The following is a 24345-nucleotide window of genomic DNA, read 5'->3' on the forward strand; positions in this document are numbered from 1 at the left end:
TAAACAAATTTTCAAGAAAAAAATAACAACCCCATCAAAAAGTGGGCAAAGGATATTAACAGACACTTCTCAAAAGAAGATATTTATGCAGCCAACAGACACATGAAAAAATGCTCATCATCACTGGTCATCAGAGAAATGCAAATCAAAACCACAATGAGATACCATCTCATACCAGTTAGAATGGCGATCATTAAAAAGTCGGGAAACAACAGATGCTAGAGAGGACGTGGAGAAATAGGAATGCTTTTACACTGTTGGTGGGAGTGTAAATTAGTTCAACCATTGTGAAAGACAATGTGGCAATTCCTCAAGGATCTAGAACTAGAAACACCATTTGACCCAGCGATCCCATTACTGGGTATATACCCAAAGGATTATAAGTCATGCAACTATAAAGAAACATGCACACATATGTTTATTGTGGCACTATTCACAATAGCAAAAACTTGGAACCAACTGAAATGTCCATCAATGATAGACTGGATTAAGAAAATGTGGCACATATACACCATGTAATACTATGCAGTCATAAAAAATGATGAGTTCACGTCCTTTGCAGGGACATGGATGAAGCTGGAAACCATCATTCTGTGCAAACTATCACAAGGACAGAAAACCAAACACTGCATGTTCTCACTCATAGGTGGGAATTGAACAGTGAGAACACTTGGACACAGGGAGGGGAACATCACACACTGGGGCCTGTAGGGAGGTGGAGGGTTGGGGGAGGGATAGCATTAGGAGAAATACCCAACGTAAATGACGAGCTAATGGGTGCAGCAAACCAACATGGCACATGTATACCTATGTAACAAACCTACACGTTGTGCACATGTACCCTAGAACTTAGTATTTTATATATATATTATAAAATGTGCAAAAAATTGATGTAATATTCACCACAAAATGGCTAAAATCGAGCATGGTTATAGCTCAGAAAGGAGAGACCACATCTAGGCAGTTAAAGGCAATAGAACAGAATGGTTAAATCCCTAAACTTTACAGGTGGACAGCCTTAGTTTTGAGCCCTAATTCTGCCACTCATGAGCTTATGTAATCTCGGGATATAACCTCTTTAAGCCATGGTTTTGTTATCAGTGAAATGGGGATAATATTAGTTGGAAAAATGAAATGAGATATTGCATATAAAGTGTCAGCTACCCATTATGAGTTTGTAGAGTGACTAAAGTCTCATCATATCATTGTCATCGTCGTCATCATCATCATCATCATCAAAGGCTTTGTGATGAAAGCACTCACTATCTGGATGGGCAGACATACGAAAGAAGACTGAACAACCGGAAGTTATGAAGATAGGTACTGTGGGTGTTAGAAAGATTCACGGCAAAACAGGGAAGGCAAGTGGCACTAGTTAATGGAAACATTGGGTAGTTCCAGGAAAGTAATGGGAAAGAACATTGGGAAATTAGACTTAAATGCCAGACTGGGAAATTTAGTCTTTATTCTGCAGGCAATACTGAAGCTTTACAGGATTCTAAACATGGAAGTGACTGGTTCACAGCCAGCTGTAGCAGGAATATTCTGGATGTTTGTGCAGGATGGACTTGGGAGGGTGAGCGCAAATGAAAGCAGATAGCCACTTACGGAGCTTTTCCAATGCTTCCAGTGAGAAGTTGAGGCCACTCTCTGGGATGGTGGTATAGGACAAGAAAAGAGGGAATGAGCAGGTGGGACACTGGGAAGAAAGAACTGATAGAACTGTATCTAGCTGAATGTGAGAGACAAAGTGAAGAGGCAGAGTCAAAGAGAGTTCTGAAGGCTTAGAACTAGATGGCCAGGCATGGTACTACTCTTCTAACAGAAATAAAGCACAGAGAGCCTAGTTTTAGTGGGGAAGATAAATTTGCTTTTAGTTATGCTAAGCTTGAGGTGCAGTGAGACATCCAGGTAATAAGTGATAACCAATAAACACTAGGAAATGTGATCTTAGAACTCAGACATACTTACTTAGAAGACATCTGCAAAGAGGTAGTAGCTAAAAGTATATAGTTGGATCAACTGTCTTTGGGTAAGAGTATTAACTTAAAAGGATCAGGGACCCTTAGAAAACACCTCCCATACCTAGGGGAGTGAAAGAGAAGCCTGTGAGCAAGGAGGAGAAGAAGGGAGAGAGAGGTGAGGACACCACACCATCAGAGAGGCCAAAAGTGGAGCAAGTTTTATGGAGGATAGGAGTACTCAGAGGAATTATGAGCCACAGAGAGGTCAAAAAGAAAGAACCGAGAATGGACCACTGGATTTGGCCATTAGGAAATCATTGATGATTTATGAGAGAATGTGTGAAAGAAAAAGCTAGATTCCAGATGTAAAGCAATGAAATGGTGTGGGGGGAAAAGGAGGCACTGAGAATACATTATTGGTTCCAGAAGTTCAGAAATGAAAGGACAGAGATAAGGGGGAGGCTCAAGGTGAGACCACAATTGCTCTTGCCCAGATAAATGACCACTCACCAGTGTTTATTCAGAGATATTTATTTGTCTATACTCTAATAGAAGGCAGTATTGTGGGAGGATTCCAGAGGAGGGACTTTGGGACAAACTAGATTGAAAGGCAGGCTACAGCCATTCTAGGTTATAGAACATGTTATCTGTATGTGTACAGCAGCATCTGTTTTAGCAGACAGAAGTCATTTATCATGCATCAACAGACTGAGAGAGAGGGGAACAAGAAACTCTCCTTCTCCACTTAGGAAAACAAAGCTTGATCCAGTCTTTGAAAAGTATTTAAAAGCTTTGAAAAAGTATGTCAGCAAGGAAGGAATGCTAAGGAAAACAAATGTCCATTGTCTTCCCTTCCACGACTTTTCCACCTAAATGTATTTCAGAAAATTGCCCAGGTGCATGATTAGAACACTCTAATATCACTATTAACACTGTCCAGGTTAATGGGACTTATATCTGCAGTGTTTTTCATTTCATAAAAAGCTCTCATGATCTCTTTTATCCTCGCAGAATTCCCATAAGGTATTACCTTTCTCTATTTTACAAGGGAAGAAACTGAGGATCAGAAATAATTAAGTGATTTCCCCCAAATTACCCAGCCAGGAAAATGATAGAGCCTTGTACCCCTCGTTCTTTTCAGTGTATGCTTTCAAATAATATGGTCTTCACAGTATGGCTCTCTGGCTATGGCATGACAAACCAAGGTGTACCAGGACTCTCATCTCTCTGGTTTTGGAGGCTCTATAATTTTTATCAGTATAGCCTAAAATGGCGCTAACTTTGGGGCACTTTTACCCAGTCTTGTTTTTGACTAAACAGCATCCAGTACATGGCCTGAGCTAGTTTTTCCTGTGCTCCCTTTTCACGCCCATCTTAAAGGGCCCTAGGGCAGAAGTTTCAGCAATGTGTTTCCTTCCCTCCCACATTTGCCCAGTTCAGTCAGGCCTCTGAAATGCATGACCAAGTTCTCGATACTTACACCTGCTCCAGATGGTCAGGAGGCAGGAAAGCAACTCTCTCCCTCAATACCTAGTTTGTTCTAGTAGGAAGAGGGCCAGGCCGGGCTTGGTAGCTTCACACCTGTAATCCTAGCACTTTGGCAGGCAAAGGCAGGGGTATTGCTTGAGCCCAGGAGTTCGATTCCAGCCTGGGCAATGTGTCAAAACCCTACCTCTACAAAAAAATACAAAAAATTAGCCAGGCATGGTGGTGTATGCCTGTAGTCCCAGCTACTCAGGAGACTGAGGTGGGAGGATCACCTGAGCCCAGGGAGGTAGAACCTGCAGTGATCGGTGATTGTGCCACTGTACTCCAGCCTGGGCAACACAGTGAGACCCCCTTTCAAAAAAAAAAAGAAAGAAAAAGAAAAAAGAAGGAATTAGAGAGAATTGGAGGCTGAAGGCCCAGCTTCTGGTGCAAACTACCAGTCTCCCTCTGTGATCTTAGTTATATCACTCAATGCACTGAGCATCACTTTCTTGATCAGAAAAAATGAGGACAATAATAGCTATGCTATAAGTCTGCTTCAAGGATCCAGTGAAACACTTGCTGGGTTTAATTTTCTGCTACAGCCATCTTGAAATTCTTAACAATTTTTGAAGGAGAAGCCCTGTGTTTTCATTTTGCACTGGGCCCCCCCAAAATTATATAGCTGGTTTTACTTGCATGCCCTTGGCCAAGATACTTCACTTCCATAATCTATAATTAATTGAAATGAATTGAATTGTTAGGAAATCAATTGTTAGGACAATTCTAAATCCTTTCTCTACTTTAGCAAAGTTTGACACAGTGGATTAGTCCCTGTGAAACAGTCTTTCCTCTTGGCTTCCAAGACACTATATTTTTCCAGTTTTTCTCTGTCTCACTGGCTGCTCCTTTGCTGTTTTCTCCCTAACCTGTTAGCACATCCAAAATGAAACTCTTGATCATCTCCTCCAAGCCTGCTTCTCCCAATCTTCCTCACCTGTGAACGTTAACTCCATTCTTCCAGTTGTTCACAACAAATCTTCATCTTGATTCTTTATGTCTCACCCTATATACAAGTTATAAGTTAATCCAGAATCTGACCATGGCTTCACCACTGCCATCATCCAAACCTTAATCATCTCGCATCTGGATCATTGCAATACCATTCTGATTGTTCTTGTTTCCTCTGCCCCTGTCCCACACAGTAGCCAGAATAATTCTTTAAACATATAAGTCAGATTGCATCATTCCTCTGTCCAAAACCATGCCATGACTATCCATCTCACTCAGAGTAGAAATCCTGCAAGGGGGAATAATAGGCTCTCTCTCTGATCCCGCCTCCTTAACACTCCCCTCCTTGGGCCATTTGCTGGTGCCCCTATACCTGGAATGCCCTCACAGATACCAGCATGCCATGTCTGGCCCCTCACCTCCTTCAGTTGTGTTCACCTGTCACCCTATCAGCCGAGCCTTCTCTGACCACACTATTTAAAATAGCAGCCACCATCAACCTCCTTTTCCTTATCCTATTATGCCCAGCTCAGTTTTCTCCAAAGCGATTATCACCATCTGATACATTATATATTTTATTTATTTCCTTATTGTTTATCTCACCCCATTAAAATGTAGGCTTCCATAAAGGCAGGGACTTTGTTGTTCAATCACACATAGGACAGTGCTGGGCACAGAATGAATGACAGGAGAAAGAGCTGTGGCACAGATGATGATATTGCTATTATTAAGTCATAGCAGCCTCAAGCCCTGAGTGTATAATGTACTGTCCCAGGCTGCATGTTCATGAAGCAGGGAGTGAGAGCGATTATGGGGACTACAGTGAGCCAAGCCTCCCACCAGATCATACTGTGGAGACAGAAAAGTGAATCAGAAGCTGTATCTGCTCTCTAAGGGTTTGTGGCCTAGAGAGAGGTTTATGTATACATGCAAATAACTCTAGAACAAGTCAGCATTTGTCAAAAAATATGTGGACTTTAATGCCCAACACACATTCTGGAAATTCCAGTTAGAGAATTCTAACTAAATTTCTAGCTAGAATTTTCTACAGAGAGAAGGGTCCATGAACTATGGCTTGTAAATTTACTGTAGGCTATTTCTGTCTCAAATTCCCGCTCTGGCCTGTTTATCATGCCAGAGACACCTTGCCTGACTTCCAATCTAGTTTGCTCCAAAGTATCTCTCCACTGGCCTCCTCCACCCAATATTACCTTCAATTTACTGTTAACTTGAAACCCCACCCTCTTACAGACCCTCCACACTCTGCTTCTAGATACAGCGAACACGGGGCAGGGGTGGAATTGACTTAGGTAGGTTGTAACAGGACATAAAGAGTATTATTTCCTTGCAATACAGATGTACACACTTTCTCCTCTATGAGCCTACAGGGTACAGGACTCAGGGACTGCACCATCCATCTCTATAGCCTCACAGCCTTACTCAGTATGTAGCACAAGAGGGGGCATTAAGTAAAATTTGCTGAATTGTTGAACTGGGTGTTACAAGCTCTTAGTAAGGATAATTTTATTCAAGAAGTACCTCTGCATCCACTGGAGGTGTCCCAGAGGGATTCTATAATGTTATTTTATTAAACTAACCTAATGTAAGAAACAACCTAACTAATAAGAATTAAAACATATCAAATAAAGGAATCAATATTTTAAAAAACACTATTTTGTAATTTTTAAAATTAGTTTGAGTTCTTTAAACCCCATATCTGAAAATCCAAATTTTCAAGAGATAAATTACAAAGAATGTCTGCTGTTCCATGCAGGATTGCTTTGAGTAGGGTCTCCCTGAAGTTACCTGAATTTTTAGGTACAGAGATTTACTTAAGAGAAAGACTGGGGAACTGAGAGAGGTAAAGCTAAATATTAGAATTTAGTAATTAAAAACCAAGTTTAGTTTTAGTGGCAGATACTTGGGTGTTTGTTATATCGTTCTCGATACCCTTTAGTGTGTCTGACAGCTTGTTTCTCTAATATGTTTACATGATACACACATTTTTATACCAAGGAAAGATCAAGCACACAAAATGATGACCCATCTCCTAACCTGTAAGAGATGCTGCTGGCAATAAGTAATAAAATACTGAGTATAGGCAACTCTCCTCCTTGGTTCTCAGTTTCTTTGTATATAAAATAGGCAGGGACTAGATGATTTCGGGCTCTTCCAGTTCTAATGCCTTAAGACTCCATGAAAGTAGTGGGCATCTATTCACTTTACAAAGGTCTTTCTTTATAAAGAATCCTCTTCAGACTTTCTCTTTCTTTACTGCATTTAAACTATGACTTGCTTTACCAAAATCTGGTTATTGTATTTTTATTGGTAGCTAACATTTATTGACCAAGTTCGATATGCTAGGCACACATAAAATGCCTCATATGGATTACTGGTCTAAAATCATCCCACCTTTATGAGGTAGATACCAGTATTGTCCCCATGTTATAGATAGATAAATTGACTCCAAGGCTATCTAACTTGCCTCAGGTCACTGAATTAGGGAATGCCAATACTGGAATTCAAACTCACTTCAATTCAATCTGAATCCAGAACACATATATTAACCCTGCATCTCCCAGATTGGCTTCCTTTATCAGGAGGTGCTCAGGGTTTCTTCCTTCGTTGAACCGTAGTAGTCTGTGGCTCCTTGTCTTCACAAATGGGGTGACTGCTTGGAGGCAGGATGGTTCCTTTGATGATTTCAACTTAATATCTGGGATATAATGTGGTGATAGTTTCATTAAGAAATAATCTTTCACCTTCCCCTACATGAGTAACAATGGATTTCACTAGTTATCTTGAGTCACTTGTGAATGATTCGGTGAGCAAAAAGGGGAACAAAATTGCTGTGAATTTCTAATTTGGTTATTTATGTCTATTTCTTGTCTAACAGCATACACAGCAAAACTGTACATTATTTTGCAACGGATTAAGGTGAAAAAAGCCACATACAGAAAACCATGTAAGATTAGTATATATCACACTTTCTAAAAATTTTCACATCCATTATTTTCACTTTCACAAGAACCATATGAAGCAGGCAAGAATTATTTACCCATTTTGCAAATGCAGAAAGAGAGTCATAGAAAAGGGAGGTGACTTGCCCTGGGCCACTGAGCTGGTTGGAGCCTAGATTGTGTTCTTTCTACACTAGGCCACTTCCATCTGTAAAAAGGAACATCGGATCCAGACACTTCCTGGCAGATAGAACCAAAAGAGTGCTGACTGGAGGCTGTGCCATGCCAGGCTGTGGCCAGAGAGTTTCCCTGTATAAATAGCAAGCTATGCTAGAGGTTGCTAGCACCAGCCATTTCCCCTCCTCACACCTGTGCAGTGTGATAAAGAAAGTAGAATTAGCCTGCAGTTGTGGTCCAACCAGATAAAACTTTTAGGCGGGAAGTCAAGTGACAGGCAAACTTGTGTGTGTGGGTTTTTTTTTTTAAGTGTTAGTTGTTTTTGATATTTTAAAAAAGCATCTAGGCTGCTTGTGGAAGTCAGAGCAAAATAGCAGGAAGGTATTGCAGCAAGATGGATTTGGGAAAGGACCAATCTCATTTGAAGCACCATCAGACACTTGATACTCATCAAGAAGAGAACCATTCTCCAGGTAATGAAAAATACCTTAAGAGTTGGTGGCTGTTGAGAAGAATTCAGGGTATGATAATTTTCTCTTTTCAATGGATCTGGCCAAAAAAAAAAAAGGAAATATACTTAAATGAAAGCTAATGAAACTACCCAATAGTTTCATCGGGTAGTTCATCCAATAATTTCATTAGATGGCTGTGGTAAAACTATGGTAGCACAAATTTCGTCTAACTTTTGGAAAGAGATCTGGCAATAAGCGGTGAGAGCTATAATACTGCTTATTCTTTTGACTCACTAATCTCAGTCCTTGGATCGATCCTAAAGCAGCATTTCTCAAAATGTTTTGTGGAACCTTAGTCCTTGAGATACCCTAAAACATTGTTTAAAATTTTTTTTTTGGCTGCATGGATCTCTTTGGCATTCTGATGAACCCAGAGACTCCTTCTTTGAAGACAAGTTTCAAAGGCATAAAATTAAATATATAAGATTACAAAGGAAATAATTATATTAAGATACAAATATCAAAATAAAAAATTGTGATATAGTAATATATATGATTATTTATAGATTACAATATCCAGTGGTGGGTCTAATAATAGTATCAAGTCAAATCATAGCCTGTAGGTAATATTTTAAGGTATCTGCAACAAGTACAATGTGATATAAAAATGTGTGATTTCTTTATAGGGACAAAGTCGTATACTGAGGGGGAGGGAGAGCATCAGGAAGAATAGATAATGGATGCTGGGCTTAATACCTAGGTGATGGGATGATCTGTGCAGCAAACCACCATGGCACGTGTATACCTATGTAGCAAACCTGCATATCCTGCACATGTACCCCTAAACTTAAAATAAAAGTTGGAAAAAAGTCATATACTGCCAAAACTACTGTGGTTTGTTACCTACATTCATAATTGAAGGAACTGTCAATTTTAATTAGAGGTTAGTAAAAATAAAGGTAGAATTTTTCACTATAAATAACCCTTATCCCAAGAACAAGAGGAACCATGGTTCAAGGGGCATGCTCTATTCTTTAGAGGTCCCATTGTGGATTCGTATCACTTCACAGGCTCTAGGAAGCTCTACATCAAAGACTCATTAATTTTTCTCAACCTTAGATGGCAGCAGAAACTTTTTTGATCAAACTCTTAATTTTCCAAAGAACTTGAAGAAACACCATTCTAAGGAAAAAATCCAAAAGAAAAGCTATATGCAATGAATATGCTTATTATAATTTGATACACAAGGCAAAGATAACTAGCAACAACCTAAATGCTCAATCCAAGAGGAATGATTGGGTAAATGAGAGTACATCAACCAGACTATGTATCATATTGTCATTAAAATTATATTATGAAGACTACATCATGGAAAATAGTTCTAATATAATGCTACGTTAATAAAAGGATAAAATTGTGCTACGCTATTCTTATAACATTGTGTAATATAAGCACTGGATAGAAGTGAGGAATAAAAGGAAAACACGTTATCATGTTAAAGACAGCAAAATATGGCTGCTTTTTTCATTATTTGTACAATATATAAAATTATTTTAAAGAAATTAATAGGCTGGTAGCACACTGATGTACAAATACTATGTATGGATAGGTCTCTGACCTTTACATTCAAAAACATTTGCTGAATGTCTGCTTCCAGGCTTTTTCTGGAGATACAAGGATAAATGAGATGCAGTCCTTGTCCTCAAAAAGCTAGGAGAAAAACCTAGCATAGAGATTCTGCCACTTGACTACAGGACTTTTGCTGATAAACACCATGGTTCATCACTTTCTCTAATAACTTTCATTTTATTACAGAAGTCATTGGAACCTGGAGTTTGAGAAACAGAGAACGACTTAGAAAAAGAAAAGCTGAAGTGCAAGAAAAGGAAACATCACAATGGCTATTTGGGTATGGTAGCACCACAAGAGAAAGGGAACTAATATATTTATTGAGGATGTTATGCATCATGTGCTGTGCACTTTACACACTGTATTTTATCTTTCCAACAATCCTGTAAATCAGGCATGGTTGTCCCTATTTTACAGAAAAACAGAGACTAAGCCTCCAGTGAGTTAAATCTCTTGCCGAAAGTCACACACACAGCTGGTAACATGGTGGGAACAGAATTCTTTCCCTGGTCTCTTTTAATTAAAGCACTGAGCAACCAAATTATATTGTAGAGAAGCCTGGCGTTTAGCTCCTATGGTAATATAAACATAGAAGCACCCTGTTGGGAGTGGGAAGCATCATTGAAGAAGCCTCCAAGATTGTTCTCCAAGCTTTCTGTTAGCTAAATATTTACTGAATGAGTGTGATTAACTCTCCATGGAGTGAGCCAAAACATTCCCTGTAAATGAGTGACAAAGAGTTTAGATAACCTGTATGTTCACCTGTATGTAAATGCAGGAAGGGGGTACAAGAACATGATTGTAAATTAGGCGGCATCTAATTGCATCCATTTCAAGTATGATTGTGACAACTGGGGACTTGCTTGCTTGCAAGGGGAGCCCAAAGAGCCAAAAGTGCAGCATCCATCTAAGCCAAAGTGTCTCCACCTTGGCATTGCTGACACTGGGGGCAGGAGAACTTCTTGTTGTGTCGGGGGCCGTCCTGTGCACTGTAGATGTTTTGTAGCATTTTCTGGCCTCTAGATGCCAATAGCACCTTCCACCCCAGCTGTGACAACAAAATGTCTCCAAACATTGTCAAATGTCTTCTGGGGTGGGGTTGGGGGGAGACAGGCAAAATCATTCCCAGTTGAGAACCACTAATTTAAGCAAAGCATTTTTCCCAAGGAAGGGCATTTTCTAAACCCCCAAACCCCACTATGGAGCACTGTCTGTTCTGCTACAACAGATGTTTCTATAATACCAAGTTCACATACGATTGATAAATAGGAGAATGATGTCAGTATAATGTGGGAGTTGTGTCAGTTCACGATTTTTTCCTAGTCAAAAGAAGCCAGAATAGTGGGAAGAGAATTAAAGCCTTCAGTTGGAAAGAAAAAGCCTTCAGCTTGGCTGTTGTATAGGCAGGATTCTTTTCAGCCGGCACGCAGGGTTCCTTCCCCAGATAGGCACAACACCAGCCTTGCGCAGCTCTCCACCAAGTGGCAGCTTGCACTTCTCTCCTGTGCCCAACTTAATGGCAACCCCGCTGGCTCAGAGCTCAGATCTCAGCAGCTTTAAGCCTGCAATTACACTATATTTGCATTTACTATCCCCTGAGGCAGCCTCCAGCCACAGTAAACTACTTGTCTGGACCATGCAAGTTCTCTCTCCTGGTACCAATTATTGTTTTAGTTAGTGTTAAAATGTTGCAGAAGCTTTGAATCATTTGTCCCAAGCCTATTTGCCCCACCTCCATAACCACTGTAACTTTATAGAGGATGATTTTGCAGAAAGTGAGGATTTTTAGGAACAGGTGTATCATTTTACAGTAGAAATATTTGTACTAGGGTCCTGTGGCAGGTCTATTGAAGATTATCCAATTAGCTCCCAAATTCCATACCCACTAAGCAATCTTCTAATCATTATCTGGCTTCCCAAATACTTACCTACAGAGACAGTGCATTTGTTTGCGAGCCCAGAGCCCAGGTATTCTCCTCTCCTTCCCTCCCATCCTCTCTCCTCCCCTGCCTCCACCCCTCCCCCTCCTCTCCCCATCCCCACCCCTCACCCATCCTCTCCTCTCCCCTCCCCTCACCTTTCCTTTTCTTTTTTCTCTCTCTTTTGTTCATTCATTCATTCGTTTTGAGACAGAGTCTCACTCTGCTGCCCAGGCTGGAGTGCAGTGGCGCAATCTCGGCTCACTGCAACCTCTGCCTCCCAGGTTCAAGTGATTCTCGTGCCTCAGCCTCCCAGGTAGCTGGGAATACAGGCACCGGCCACCATGCCCAGCTAGTTTTTGTATTTTTAGTAGAGCTGGGGTTTCACCATGATGGCCAGGCTGGTCTGGAACTCCTGGCCTCAAATGATTCACCCACCTTGGCCTCCCAAAGCGCTGGGATTACAGGTGTGAGTCACTGTGCCTGGCCAGCCCAGGTATTTTCTACTACGTGACTTTGTATTTCTGTTCATTTAAAACTTGGTCTTTAGGTTTATATGTAAGTCTCCTTAAATCTGCTTGATGAGCTCTGCCCCTGATAAATGGAAGTAGTCTCAGTGTGCTAACAGAGTCAGGTTTCTGGGCTTGCTGGGCTGAGGGTATTCACTCAAATGGATAACACCTTGGTGAGCCTCTTGGCAGCTGGCTGGACTTGCTCTGGTGATACATCTCTATAATGCTGAGGCCTGCGTCCTCTTTTCTCACTACAACATACCATACAGTGAAACTTTATTAGTTTCAGAGAGAGGCAGCAGAGCACATGGTTATGAGCCAGGCTCTTAAAGCCACAATGACTAGATTTGTAGCCTGGTTCCCCTACTTTGTAGCCAGAACCCTTGGAAATATTATGGAAAAGAAATAATTCTCATTATAAATTAATAGATTGGCACTCTGGTTTATACACTAGTCTCTCTGCATTTAGTCTGTGTGTGTTACTTCACTACTCCTGAGTAAACTCATACTCAGGGTTTCTAGACCTGCGATCCAGGCACGGCTCGTCTGTGCAGCCTACAGGTGGATAATGTATATGGCTTGATCATCAAATACAAGTGTTGGGCAAGTTACTCAACATCTCTGTGTTTCAGTTTTGTCATTTGCAAAGTGAAAATAATACTATCTATTTCATAGACTGATGTGAAGATTATATGAGATAACAAAATAACTAAATTATTTAAACAGTGCCTGACATACACAAGCACTATAAGGGTTTCCTATATTCATATTAGAGTCCTAATTTATATTTGAATAGTTAATTCATGTAAGTCATTATATATAATTCTTATAACCACCACATGAAATTGGGCAGATATTATTTACCTTATTTCACCTACAAGGAAACCAAGGCATGTAGAGGTTAAGTGACTTGCCTACAATCATGAGAGACTACAGACTAAAGTTTAGGCCACATAGGTATTTTTTGTATTTTTTGAAAAACTACCAGGGAAGACATGGACTATTATATTACTCAGATCTCCTCACATAGATATCCAAATAATGAATTATTTCGCATTTAATATCTAGGAAAAAATATGTGCTTCCTAAGGAATTTGGGTATACTATTAATATCTTTTTCAAAACACTTATAAGAATTTTATAATTTATCTTGTCACCTTGGTTACTTGTAGTAATAGTTCAAAATGCTGAGGTGCCATAACCGTCATCTTTAGATTTCCTTTTTTTTTTTAATTTTTTTTTTTTTTTTTTTTTTGAGATGGAGTCTCACTCTGTCACCCAGGCTGGAGTGCAATGGTGCAATTTTGACTCACTGCAAGCTCCACCTCCCAGGTTCACGCCATTATCCTGCTTCAGCCTCTCGAGTAGCTGGGACTACAGGTGCCCGCCACCACGCCCGGCTAATTTTTTGTATTTTTAGTAGAGACGGGGTTTCACAGTGTTAGCCAGGATGGTCTTGATCTCCTGACCTCGTGATCTGCCTACCTTGGCCTCCCAAAGTGCTGGGATTACAGGCGTGAGCCACCGCGCCTGGCCTTTTTTGTTTTTGTTTTTGAGATGGAGTCTCACTCTGTCACCCAGGCTGGAGCACAGTGGCACAGTCTCAGCTCACCGCAACCTCCACCTCCTGGTTTCAAGTGATTCTCTTTCCTCAGCCTCCCAAGTAGCTGGGATTACAGATGCGCATCACCACGCCTGGGCTAATTTTTGTATTTTTAGTAGAGATGGGGTTTCACTATGGTGGCCAGGCTGGTCTTGAACTCCTGACCTCATGATCCATCCGCCTCGGCCTCCCAAAGTGCTGGGATTACAGGCGTGAGCCACCACGCCTGACCTAGATTTCCTTTTATAAATATAATTTTCAATATTATTTTAGACTGTTCTGTTACATCTATACCTTTTTTTTCTTTTTTCTATAGCCTCATATTAGAAGTGAACATATATACTTTTTTGATATTGACTTCAAACTGTGTTTGGCGAGGTAATCTTTTAAAAACACTTATTTACAATGGAAATTTCAAACATATACAAAAAATGGAACAGGGTATACTTTTTAAAAAATATGCAAGGAACGATGGACACTATAAAGATATAAAAAAAACCACTGGTTTTTATCTCCAAAGAATGTCTAAAATGCTTACTAAAAGAAATACAGTTTCTTCAGAAATAACTACAGTATGAGGCAGCCTACATTCCTAGTCTTTAGCATGGTACTCACAGTAAGTCCTACAGGAGAGCTAAGCTGGGAGAACATTTTAGTCCTGTAGTCTGTTAGAGAAGGCTCCGTAGAGCGGGTAGCATGAAACAGAATTTCAGTAGATTTAGAAAAATGATGAAATGCTTATTTATAGTACTTTCCCCAGCCCCCAGCCCATCTGTATTAACCATCTGTATTTGGTTATATTTGCAGTGCCTAACAGTTTGTCACTGGCTGCATTTTCCATGCATATCCTTTCATTTTCTAGATCTTTAATTTGTTAATTAGGATTAAGTATAATATGGCCACTCATGCCTATCTACCAGGCTTCTTAACTTCAAGAAGTGTTTTTGCAGCCTTTGACCCACTTACAATATATCTCATTTGAGAGATACTGTAGCAACTTAGAATTCGTTACACAAAACAATGTATTTGATAATCAAGCAATATATAGCCTCCACCTGCAGGCTGCACAGATGAGGAGCCGTGCCTGGATTGCAGGTCTAGAAATTCGGTTTGGCCGGGCGCGGTGGCTCAAGCCTGTAATCCCAGCACTTTGGGAGGCCGAGACGGGCGGATCACGAGGTCAGGAGATCGAGACTATCCTGGCTAACACGGTGAAACCCCGTCTCTACTAAAAAATACAAAAAACTAGCCAGGCGAGGTGGCAGACGCCTGTAGTCCCAGCTACTCGGGAGGCTGAGGCAGGAGAATGGCGTGAACTCGGGAGGCGGAGCTTGCAGTGAGCCGAGATCGCCCCACTGCACTCCAGCCTGGGTGACAGAGCGAGACTCCGTCTCAAAAAAAAAAAAAGAGGCCGGGCGCGGTGGCTCAAGCCTGTAATCCCAGCACTTTGGGAGGCCGAGACGGGCGGATCACGAGGTCAGGAGATCGAGACCATCCTGGCTAATACGGTGAAACCCCGTCTCTACTAAAAAATACAAAAAACTAGCCGGGCGACGAGGCGGGCGCCTGTAGTCCCAGCTACTCGGGAGGCTGAGGCAGGAGAATGGCGTGAACCCGGGAGGCGGAGCTTGCAGTGAGCTGAGAGCCGGCCACTGCACTCCAGCCTGGGCGGCAGAGCAAAACTCCGTCTCAAAAAAAAAAAAAAAAAAGAAATTTGGTTTGTATGAGTTTACTCAGGGGTAGGGAAGTAACACACATAGACTAAATGCAAAGAGACTAGTGTATAAACCAGAATGCCACTCTATTAATTTGTAATGGGAATTATTTATTTTCCATAACCAAACTTTAAGAATATGCTATAACACACACACACACAAATGCGCGTGCATACACACGCGCGCATCCACTACCCTCACCAAGAAGGCTCCTGGTAAGCAAGGTGTCAATGCCAAGAAGTCCGGGAGAAACATTCCCTCTCCTAAGAACTGAGAACACCTACAGCTGCTCCTTCATTTTACAAACAAGGAGATTGAGGCCCAGAGAGATTAAGTGACTAGTTCATGATCCTTGTGCAGAGAGGCAGTGGGGGACCTGGCACTGTTATTACAAGCATTTATTTGAATTCTGTAGCACCATTGCTGACACTAATTCTGTTCTTTCTGCAGAGAACAGAAAAAACGCAAGCAGCAGAGAACAGGAAAAGGAAATCAAAGAGGCAGAAAGAGACAACAAAATACAGAATTGAAGGTGGAGCCTCAGTCACAGATAGAAAAGGAAATAGTGGAGAAAGTACTGGCACCTACAGAGAAAAAAACTGAGCCACCAGGGAGCATAACCAAGGTATTTCCTTCAGTAGCCTCCCCCAAAAAAGTTGTGCCTGAGGAACACTTTCCTGAAATATGTCAAGAAAGTATTATACATCAGGAGAATTCTTCCAAGTACCAAGAAATAGCAGTACAAAACCATTCTTCTGAAACATGCCAACATGTGGCTGAACCTGAAGACCTCTCTCCTAAAATGTACCAAGAAATATCTGTACTTCAAGACAATTCTTCCAAAATATGCCAAGACGTGGTGGAGACTGAAGACAACTCTCCTAATGCATGCCAAGTAATAGCTGTAATTCAAGACCATCCTTTCAAAATGTACCAAGATATGGCTAAACGAGAAGATCTGTCTCCTAAAGTGTGCCAAGAAGCTGCTGTACCCAAAGTCCTTCCTTGTCCAACATCTGAAGACACAGCTGATCTGGCAGGATGTTCCCTTCAAGCAGACTCAAAACCAGATGTGCCTAAAGGCTACATTCTTGACACAGATCAAAACCCAGCAGAACCAGATGAATACAATGAAACAGATCAAGGAAGAGCTGAGACAGAAGGCTTTTTTCCTAAAACACAAGAAATAGCCGAGCCTAAAGACCTTTCCATAAAAACACACCAAGAATCAGTTGAACCTAAACACCTTCCTCATAAAACACGTAAAGAAATTATTGTGCCTAAAGCCCCCTCTCATAAAACAATCCAAGAAACACCTCATTCTGAAGACTATTCAACTGAAATAAACCAAGAAACACCTGGGTCTGAAAAGTACTCACCTGAAACGTATCAAGAAATATCTGGGCTTGAAGAATATTCACCTGAAATAAACCAAGAAACACCTGGGTCTGAAAAGTATTCACCTGAAACGTATCAAGAAATACCTGGGCTTGAAGAATATTCACCTGAAATATACCAAGAAACACCAGGGCCTGAAGACCTCTCTACTAAGACACATAAAAATAAGGATGTGCCTAAAGAATGCTTTCCAGAACCATACCAAGAAACAGGTGGGCCCCAAGGCCAGGATCCTAAAGCACACCAGGAAGATGCTAAAGATGTTTATACTTTTCCTCAAGGTAAGGGTTGCTTATAGCACCAAGGTAGGTATATCTCCCCCAGAGTAGTGATTTACAACCTTCTCTGACAATCCTGGGTTATTCTCAGTTATGTCAATGGATACTATTAATTTCATTGACTAGTTTTAAGTAAACAATATGTTCATGCAACCAACGTATGTCTTGGCATATTTCAAAGAGTTAAAAAATTAAAATGTAAGCATGTACAGTAAGTACTTATTCATACTATTCATCCATTATGAGATGCTATAGTCAGTGAAATGAACCCAGTATAGGGTGAATTATTGCAAAATATTTTAAAAAATAATTAAGTCTGCATTAACAAGAAAGCTTGATGAATGAACTTTTTCTAGGAAATTTAATTTGCCTGATAAATGGAAGGCAGGTAAATTCATAGTACAAAGTACTGAGGGAGATACAAAGCTGTAAAATATACAGCTGTATATTTTACAAAGCTGTAAAATACAAAGCTGTTACTAGGGAACTCATTCCTGTAGGATTTTTCAGGTTTACCAGAAACCCTTTCTATTTCAAGATTTGTTCCTGAAAAACTTTTTTCTAAGTATAGCAATTTGAAAATAATGCAACCGTCCTTTAATTCACTTGCCTCAGAGACATAACGCAGAACTTCAGTTCTCTTCGTACAATACTGTAGACAGTGTAAGAAATGGACTGGAGTCTATCAGACCATAGTTATCCCCAGGAAACTGATTTCTAAAGAAATCCCTTCAGTAGTTTATTTGCTCTTTATCCTAAAGATGAGTGCAACAAAAACATGGGGCTAGTTGGTTTCCAAGTAATACCAGTTTTGAAGAACTACTTTAAAGAAATACATTGCAGTAAAAAGCAGGCATTTGAAGCAGTACGTTCACTAACAAGAGTACCCTGCTGGAGAAGCAGCTCTAACCAACACAGCGTCCTGATTCCTAACTGCTTCATTCTAAACCCAGCAAGGTCGATATGGTCAATTAATTAATGCTCATTTTATTTTTGGCTTTGACCAAATAAATGGCAATATCTATTTTTGCTGATTATAAAAGTAATAAGTGTTCATTGTAATAAAGCAATATGTAAGTGAATATCAAGTAAAAGTCCCCTTTAATACCATCTTCTATCTCCAGTTCCCAATGTTAAGGTTGTTTTGTTTCAACAAATGGGACAGTACCCACCCTATTCTGTAACCTGTTTTTGGTTGCATTTGCGATATGTATTGGAGCCATCTTTATGAAGTCTTTTGTAACAACTGCATAGTACTATGCTATATGTATGTGCAATAATTTATTCAACCAGTCTCTACGAGGATGAACACTCAGTTTACTGCCAAGTTTTACTATTACAACAATGTTCAATGAACATCATTGGGAATAACATTTATTTAGTTAACACTTATCAGGTACTTTTCTATGTGCCAGACACCATATTAAATATTTTATATGGTTTATTTTATTCAATGTCAAAACCTCTACTGGATAAATAATACTCCCATTTTAAGTATAAGGAAATGGAGGCACTGGAGGCTTAAGTTTGTCTGATTATTTCCTTTGAATCAAACCCTAGAAACTGAATTGTTGGGCCAAAGGGTACCCACATTTAAAGTCTGAATATACAGTCAGTCAGACTAGCCTCCAGAAACATGGTAGTGATTCACACAAGACAGGTGCCTTTTCCCCACACACTTGTCAGCACTGTACATTATGACATTTTAAAAATCCTTGCCTGTCTGCTAGGTTAAAAAATACACTTGATCTTAGCCAAAAGGCCAAGAAGCGATAGGTTAAAAAAATAAAACCCACCTAATGGTCTTAATCACCCCCTTTTATAACTAATGTTACTAGACATCTTTTCAGGATTACTATAAATATAATTTTTAAAGAATTGTCTGTTTGAATCCTTGTCCCATTCAACATCTTTGATTTCTATCTTTTTCTGATTAAAAAATCTCTTTAAATAATAGTTTTTACTATGTATATGTTGCAAATATTTTTCCAGTTGTCTTTGATTTGGTTTAACTTTGTTTATAGTGGTTTTTGTCATATATAATTTTAATTTTTAGATATTCAAATCTGCTAGTCTTTTCCTTTACAGTTTCTGGTCTCTGTGTTCTGCTTAGAATCCTAAGATTACTAAAAACACTATTATTTCTATAACTTTATGGTATTTAAACATTTAAATATTTACTCCATCTGTGGTTTGTTGTTGTATATGTTGTGAAGCAGTTTTTCTCCCTCCAAATGGTTAGTCAATTGTCCCAATACAATTTATTGAACCTATTTTTCTATTTTATTTGATTTTACAGAAACAGAAGAAGAACCCAAAGAAGAGCCAGAAATACCAGCAATTCTGAACGAGATTCATCCAGAAAATGATGTCTATAGTTATGTTTTGTTTTAACAATGCTCAACCATAAAGTTGGGGTCCAATGGAACATACAGCTTAACAGTTTATGTGTGACTTTCTCAAAATATTGTAAAACTTTTGACAATACTCATTATTTTTTCTACTTGTAGACCATATCTGAAAGAAATAACATTTTTTAAGGTTCTGCCACATAGACAATATCATACTAGAGTGTGTGTGAATGTGTGTGTGTATGTGTGTATATGTCTGGGGGAGGATAGTGGTGCGAAGAGACAAATAAGGAAGCAGGGAGGACTGGATAATTGGTTTTCCCCCCAAGAACATTTATTTAAGTCTTAAGAGCAGATAAGTGACTAAGACTGAACACTTACATTTTGGGGAGTGTATAGTTTTCTTTTTTCTTTTTTTATTTTTTATTTTTATTTTATTTTATTTTATTTTTTTAGACGGAGTCTCGCTCTGTCACCCAGGCTGGAGTGCTGTGGCCGGTTCTCAGCTCACTGCAAGCTCCGCCTCCCGGGTTCACGCCATTCTCCTGCCTCAGTCTCCCAGGTAGCTGGGACTACAGGCGCCGCCACCTCACCCGGCTAGTTTTTTTGTAGTTTTTAGTAGAGACGGGGTTTCACCGTGTTAGCCAGGATGGTCTCGATCTCCTGACCTTGCGATCCGCCCGTCTCGGCCTCCCAAAGTGCTAGGATTACAGGCTTGAGCCACCGCGCCCGGCCGGGGAGTGTATAGTTTTCTTGTAAATGCTGTTCATTACTAATGAAACAGTAGTATCAAAATTTTATTCAGGCTTTAGTTGGCTCTTTTGGTTAGTTTTAACAATTCTCCTTAAAAGACATTTTGGAGTGATGAATGTAGTTTACTTTTGTATTTGAATTTTGATTTTCTATTTTTACTTTTTAAATATTGTATTTGTGCAAAATGTACATTAAATCATTATTACATGCTTAACTGTGTGGATGACATCATGTTAAGAACTGTGGAAGTTAGAAGACATATCTAACACCCCACGGTGGGGTTAATTTGGTTTCATGGGGAAATAAAACAGAAAACAAATAATTACAAAAGAAAATAGTAAGTGCTGGTGCCATTTGAATGGTAGATACAAACAGAGAATGCTCACTTTTTGCTGGAGTGACCTGAAAAAATTACACAAGCACGAAGCCTTGAAAGATGGAAACGATTTGCATAGATGAGGATAGCACCATTACTGTATGTGACAAAGAGAAGGGTGAGTTCAAAACATGTTCAAGAGAACTGCAGGCAAACTATGGTTGATATAGAGTCCATATGAAATAGTAGTAGGCTTTGCATGCTAAAAAGCTCACATTAGCAGAGCACAGAGAATTTTGCATACCTAACCAAGAAATATATCACTTGTTAAATAATAGGGAATGAAGTAAGATTTTTGAACAACAGAATGGCAATTTTAGTATTTTAGGAATATGATAAATATGGTGATAATGGCAAAGATTAACTGAAAACGACAAGAGACCGGGGCAGGAATAGAAACTCTTCTGGATGGGAAGATGTCTGAAAATCTACCCTGGTATTTTTTGTTTTCAGTTTTCCTTCTGTTATTACAGAGGACTAAGGGAAATTTTGCAAATAAAGGTTCATTCAGCAAGAACACACTTGCTCAAACTTTCCATATAGGCACTGTGCTAGGTACTAGCTACATCAAAGAACAAACAGGGTCCCAGTCCCTCAGGCATTCATGGTATAATGAATATGAGAGAGCAGTGGTTCTCTCAACCCTCCTGGTACATTAGACTCGCCTGGGAAGGTTTCGAAAATACATATATGTCCAGACTTCTCCCCCAAGGATTCAGATTCCCCTGTCTAGGTGACATACAGGCATAGGTATATTTATTTTTTAATTGTTTTATGCTTCAAATAATAGTTTTTGGAGGAATAATTTTAGAATTACAGAAAAGTTGTCATGATAGTACGAAAGTTAGTATATACCTTTTTCCCAGTTTACACCAATGTTAACGTCTTACATAACCATGGGCCATTTGTCAAAACTAAGAAATCAGGGTAGTTACACTACCATTAACTACAGACATTCCGTTTTCATGAGTTTTTCCACTAATGTATTTGTTGGCTTCAGGGTCCAATCCAGAGCTTTTTATTTTAAAAGCTCTCCCCAACAATTCTAAAGTGGAGCTAGGGTTGAGAACCACTGGTACAGTGGGATGTTACAATATTGTTTCCCTCCTATCTGCCTACTCCCTTTTATGTGTACATTAAATTTTTTACCATCAGGATGTATTCATTGTACAATGATTCATACCCCCATTATATTTATTACACAACATACTGAGGGCAGCACAACCATCTAATAGTTTTTTAATTTTATTTTTTTGAGATGGAGTCTGGCTCTCTCACCCAGGTTGGAGTGCAGTGGTGCCATCTTGGCTCACTGCAAGCTCTGGCTCCTGGGTTCACGCCATTCTCCTGCCTCAGCCTCCCGACTAGCTGGGACGACAGGCACCCGCCACCACGCTCGGCTAATTTGTTTTTGTATTTTTAGTAGACGGGGTTTCACCGTGTTAGCCAGTATGGTCTCCATCTCCTGACCTCGTGATCTGCCCTCCTCGGCCTCCCAAAGTGCTGGGATTACAGGCGTGAGCCACTGCGTCTGGCCACAGCCATGTAATAGTTTCTTACCTCTCAATGACACTTCCAGATTTATACTTTCACATAAACTATTTTACCTGATCTGTACAAAAGTATGTGAAATAGGCCAGGCGGTGATTATCACCCCCACTTAAAGATGAGGGAATAACTTCATAGAGGGAAGGTACTCACCCAAAGTCACATCTGACTTCCTCAGTGCTTTTTGTTTCTTCTTTGGAATGTGCTTCTGTCTCAATTTCACTTGCCAGAGTGGGCCAAAATTAGAGGGGAAAAAAAAGTAAACTGAAGTCTCAAGTTCTAAAAGTGTTGCATTAAGATGGACCTTAAGAGATTTGCATATGTACAGTGTACAGGAGCACAAAAATGAGATGGGGGAGTAGAGGGAAAGAGGAATTCAGTATATTAGAGGAAGCAGAATTTCTCTCTCCACCTCTCAGGACCCTTTCTGCTTGCCCTCTTAAATCACTCCTGTATTCACACACAACTTCTGCTTTCTCACCATTCTTGTTCAAATATCAGTGTGCATCTAAAATTCTTCTGGCATTCTTGGCTTAGAACCTTGAGGTGATAGAATTAAAGTTTTGCAAGAATCCTAGCTTGACTTTGTGCTGCCCTCCTCTCAGGTTCTTAGAAATCCATGAACCCTATGATAGTATATCCAAAATGATGTGTGAGATGGTTCAAAGCTTTAATTGATTCTCAAAGGGGTCCTTCACCCAAATGAGGGGTTAAGAATCACTCTACTGAGAAGTATTTCTCAAAGTAGTACAAGCTGAAGACGACATAATTATTTAGGTCATTTCTTTAAGGCAGATTTCTAGGTCTTACCTCTGGAGGAGAGGTTAAGTCTTATAAACTGCAAATAATCACATACAGTTCCAGACAAGATAATAAGAACTTCAAATCATAGACTAATAAATGTGCTGCATATTTAAGTTCCTGTTTTCAGTCAAGAGAAATTTTACCTTTAAAAGAGGTATCAATCTATTTCACTAGTATATTCAAATCAGCTTTGCATTTCAGTACTTGTCACACTTGATAATTACATATTTTTTTGTGTGATTATCAACATCTACCATGCCCTCCAGGCGGGCAAGCATCTCTCTTCAAGTCCACTCTTTCCACAAATTAAGCGGGACTATCATTTTCAGCAACATCACCATCTAGTGGCAAGTGCAGTAATTCCGGCCCAGTTTTACACACATACACACACACTGGTTTTCAAACTTGTTTCTCTGCAGCTGCACAGAACTGTTCCTCCTAAAAAAAAAATAATGGCAGCCTTTTCCAAGTTGTCATGTAAAAATGACCTGCCAAAAGACACTATATGCATTTGATCAGTTTTATTTCATTTTTTAAACCACAATCTTTAATTATTTGGCTCCTACTGCTGGTTATTTTCTACTAGAAATCAATGACAAATGGACAGACATGGAAACATCTTTTCATGGTTGGTAGGCTTTTCAATCTGTGGACTCATATGCTTTTGAACATCTTATACTGCAGATGTTAACAGATAAAAAGATACAAGATTAAAAAATGTCTCCCATAAAGAGAATTATGTACATAGAAACTAGCTATACCTGAGAGACAGCATTACAAGTGGGTAAAAGACAGGCTATCATTGCAAGGACAACTGGTCATTGCATGGGATTCAAAAATTATTCGTATTAGCTCTTAGCTTCTCAGAGCTGTCCAGAAACGACAATAATCTCCACAATGTACATGGCATGTTGACTCTTACAATTCCATTCTCACTTCAGTTCTGGTAAGGTGTGGAGCACAAGAAACAGTTCCCACTCCTTAACCCCTAGCACATAGTAGGGCTCCTTTATAATATCCACCACACTTGAAATAACACTTATTTGGGGTTGTTTCTGACAAAGCATTAACTTCTATTATGGAAAAATTGAGGCATAAAAAGGATAATCACATCTGTTTTCCCACCACACAAATATAATTTTCTTTTTTTTTTTTTTGGATACGGGGTCTCGCTCTGTCACCCACGCTGGAGTGCAGTGGCGCGATCACGGGTTCACTGCAGCCTCAAACTCCTGGGTTCAAGCGATCCTCTCGCCTCAATCTCCGGGGTAGCTGGGACCACAGGTGCTAGAGAATTCTTAACATTTCTTAGCGTCCAGTCCTTCCGCTCTGTGGTAATTACATATACACATCCTTTAAAAGTTAGGGTCATACTGGACGTGTAGGTTGCTTAATGTTTCGAGAGAGACATAGTTGCGAGTTCTTCAT

General features: G+C 39.8%; 1 protein-coding gene across 2 annotated transcripts; it reads left to right on the top strand.

Moving 5' to 3' along the window:
* The first annotated feature begins 1214 nt into the window (after positions 1-1214).
* On the top strand, positions 1215-19594 carry HEMGN (hemogen). Of its 2 annotated transcripts, none has more exons than XM_033238021.1 (5): positions 1215-1361; positions 7919-8052; positions 9847-9940; positions 15860-17088; positions 19385-19594. In XM_033238021.1, the coding sequence occupies exons 2-5, from the start codon at positions 7974-7976 to the stop codon at positions 19477-19479; spliced, it is 1497 nt and encodes a 498-aa protein (XP_033093912.1). In that variant the 5' UTR covers positions 1215-1361; positions 7919-7973; the 3' UTR covers positions 19480-19594. The 2 variants fall into 2 exon arrangements, with proteins under 2 accessions (XP_033093912.1, XP_033093913.1); XM_033238022.1 differs by having other exon boundaries at positions 1244-1320.
* The last annotated feature ends 4751 nt before the right edge of the window (positions 19595-24345 follow it).

This window comes from Trachypithecus francoisi, unplaced genomic scaffold (genome assembly GCF_009764315.1).
Source record: "Trachypithecus francoisi isolate TF-2019V2 unplaced genomic scaffold, Tfra_2.0 Lachesis_group16, whole genome shotgun sequence".
NCBI lineage: Eukaryota > Metazoa > Chordata > Mammalia > Primates > Cercopithecidae > Trachypithecus > Trachypithecus francoisi.

Bases quoted from the DNA above. Each gene is read 5' to 3' on its own strand.
- HEMGN (XM_033238021.1), top strand. From the start codon at position 7,974: ATGGATTTGGGAAAGGACCAATCTCATTTGAAGCACCATCAGACACTT. The intron at 9,941-15,859 runs GTATGGTAGCAC...TTCTTTCTGCAG, and splicing joins ACATCACAATGGCTATTTGG to AGAACAGAAAAAACGCAAGC. The intron at 17,089-19,384 runs GTAAGGGTTGCT...TTGATTTTACAG, and splicing joins TGTTTATACTTTTCCTCAAG to AAACAGAAGAAGAACCCAAA.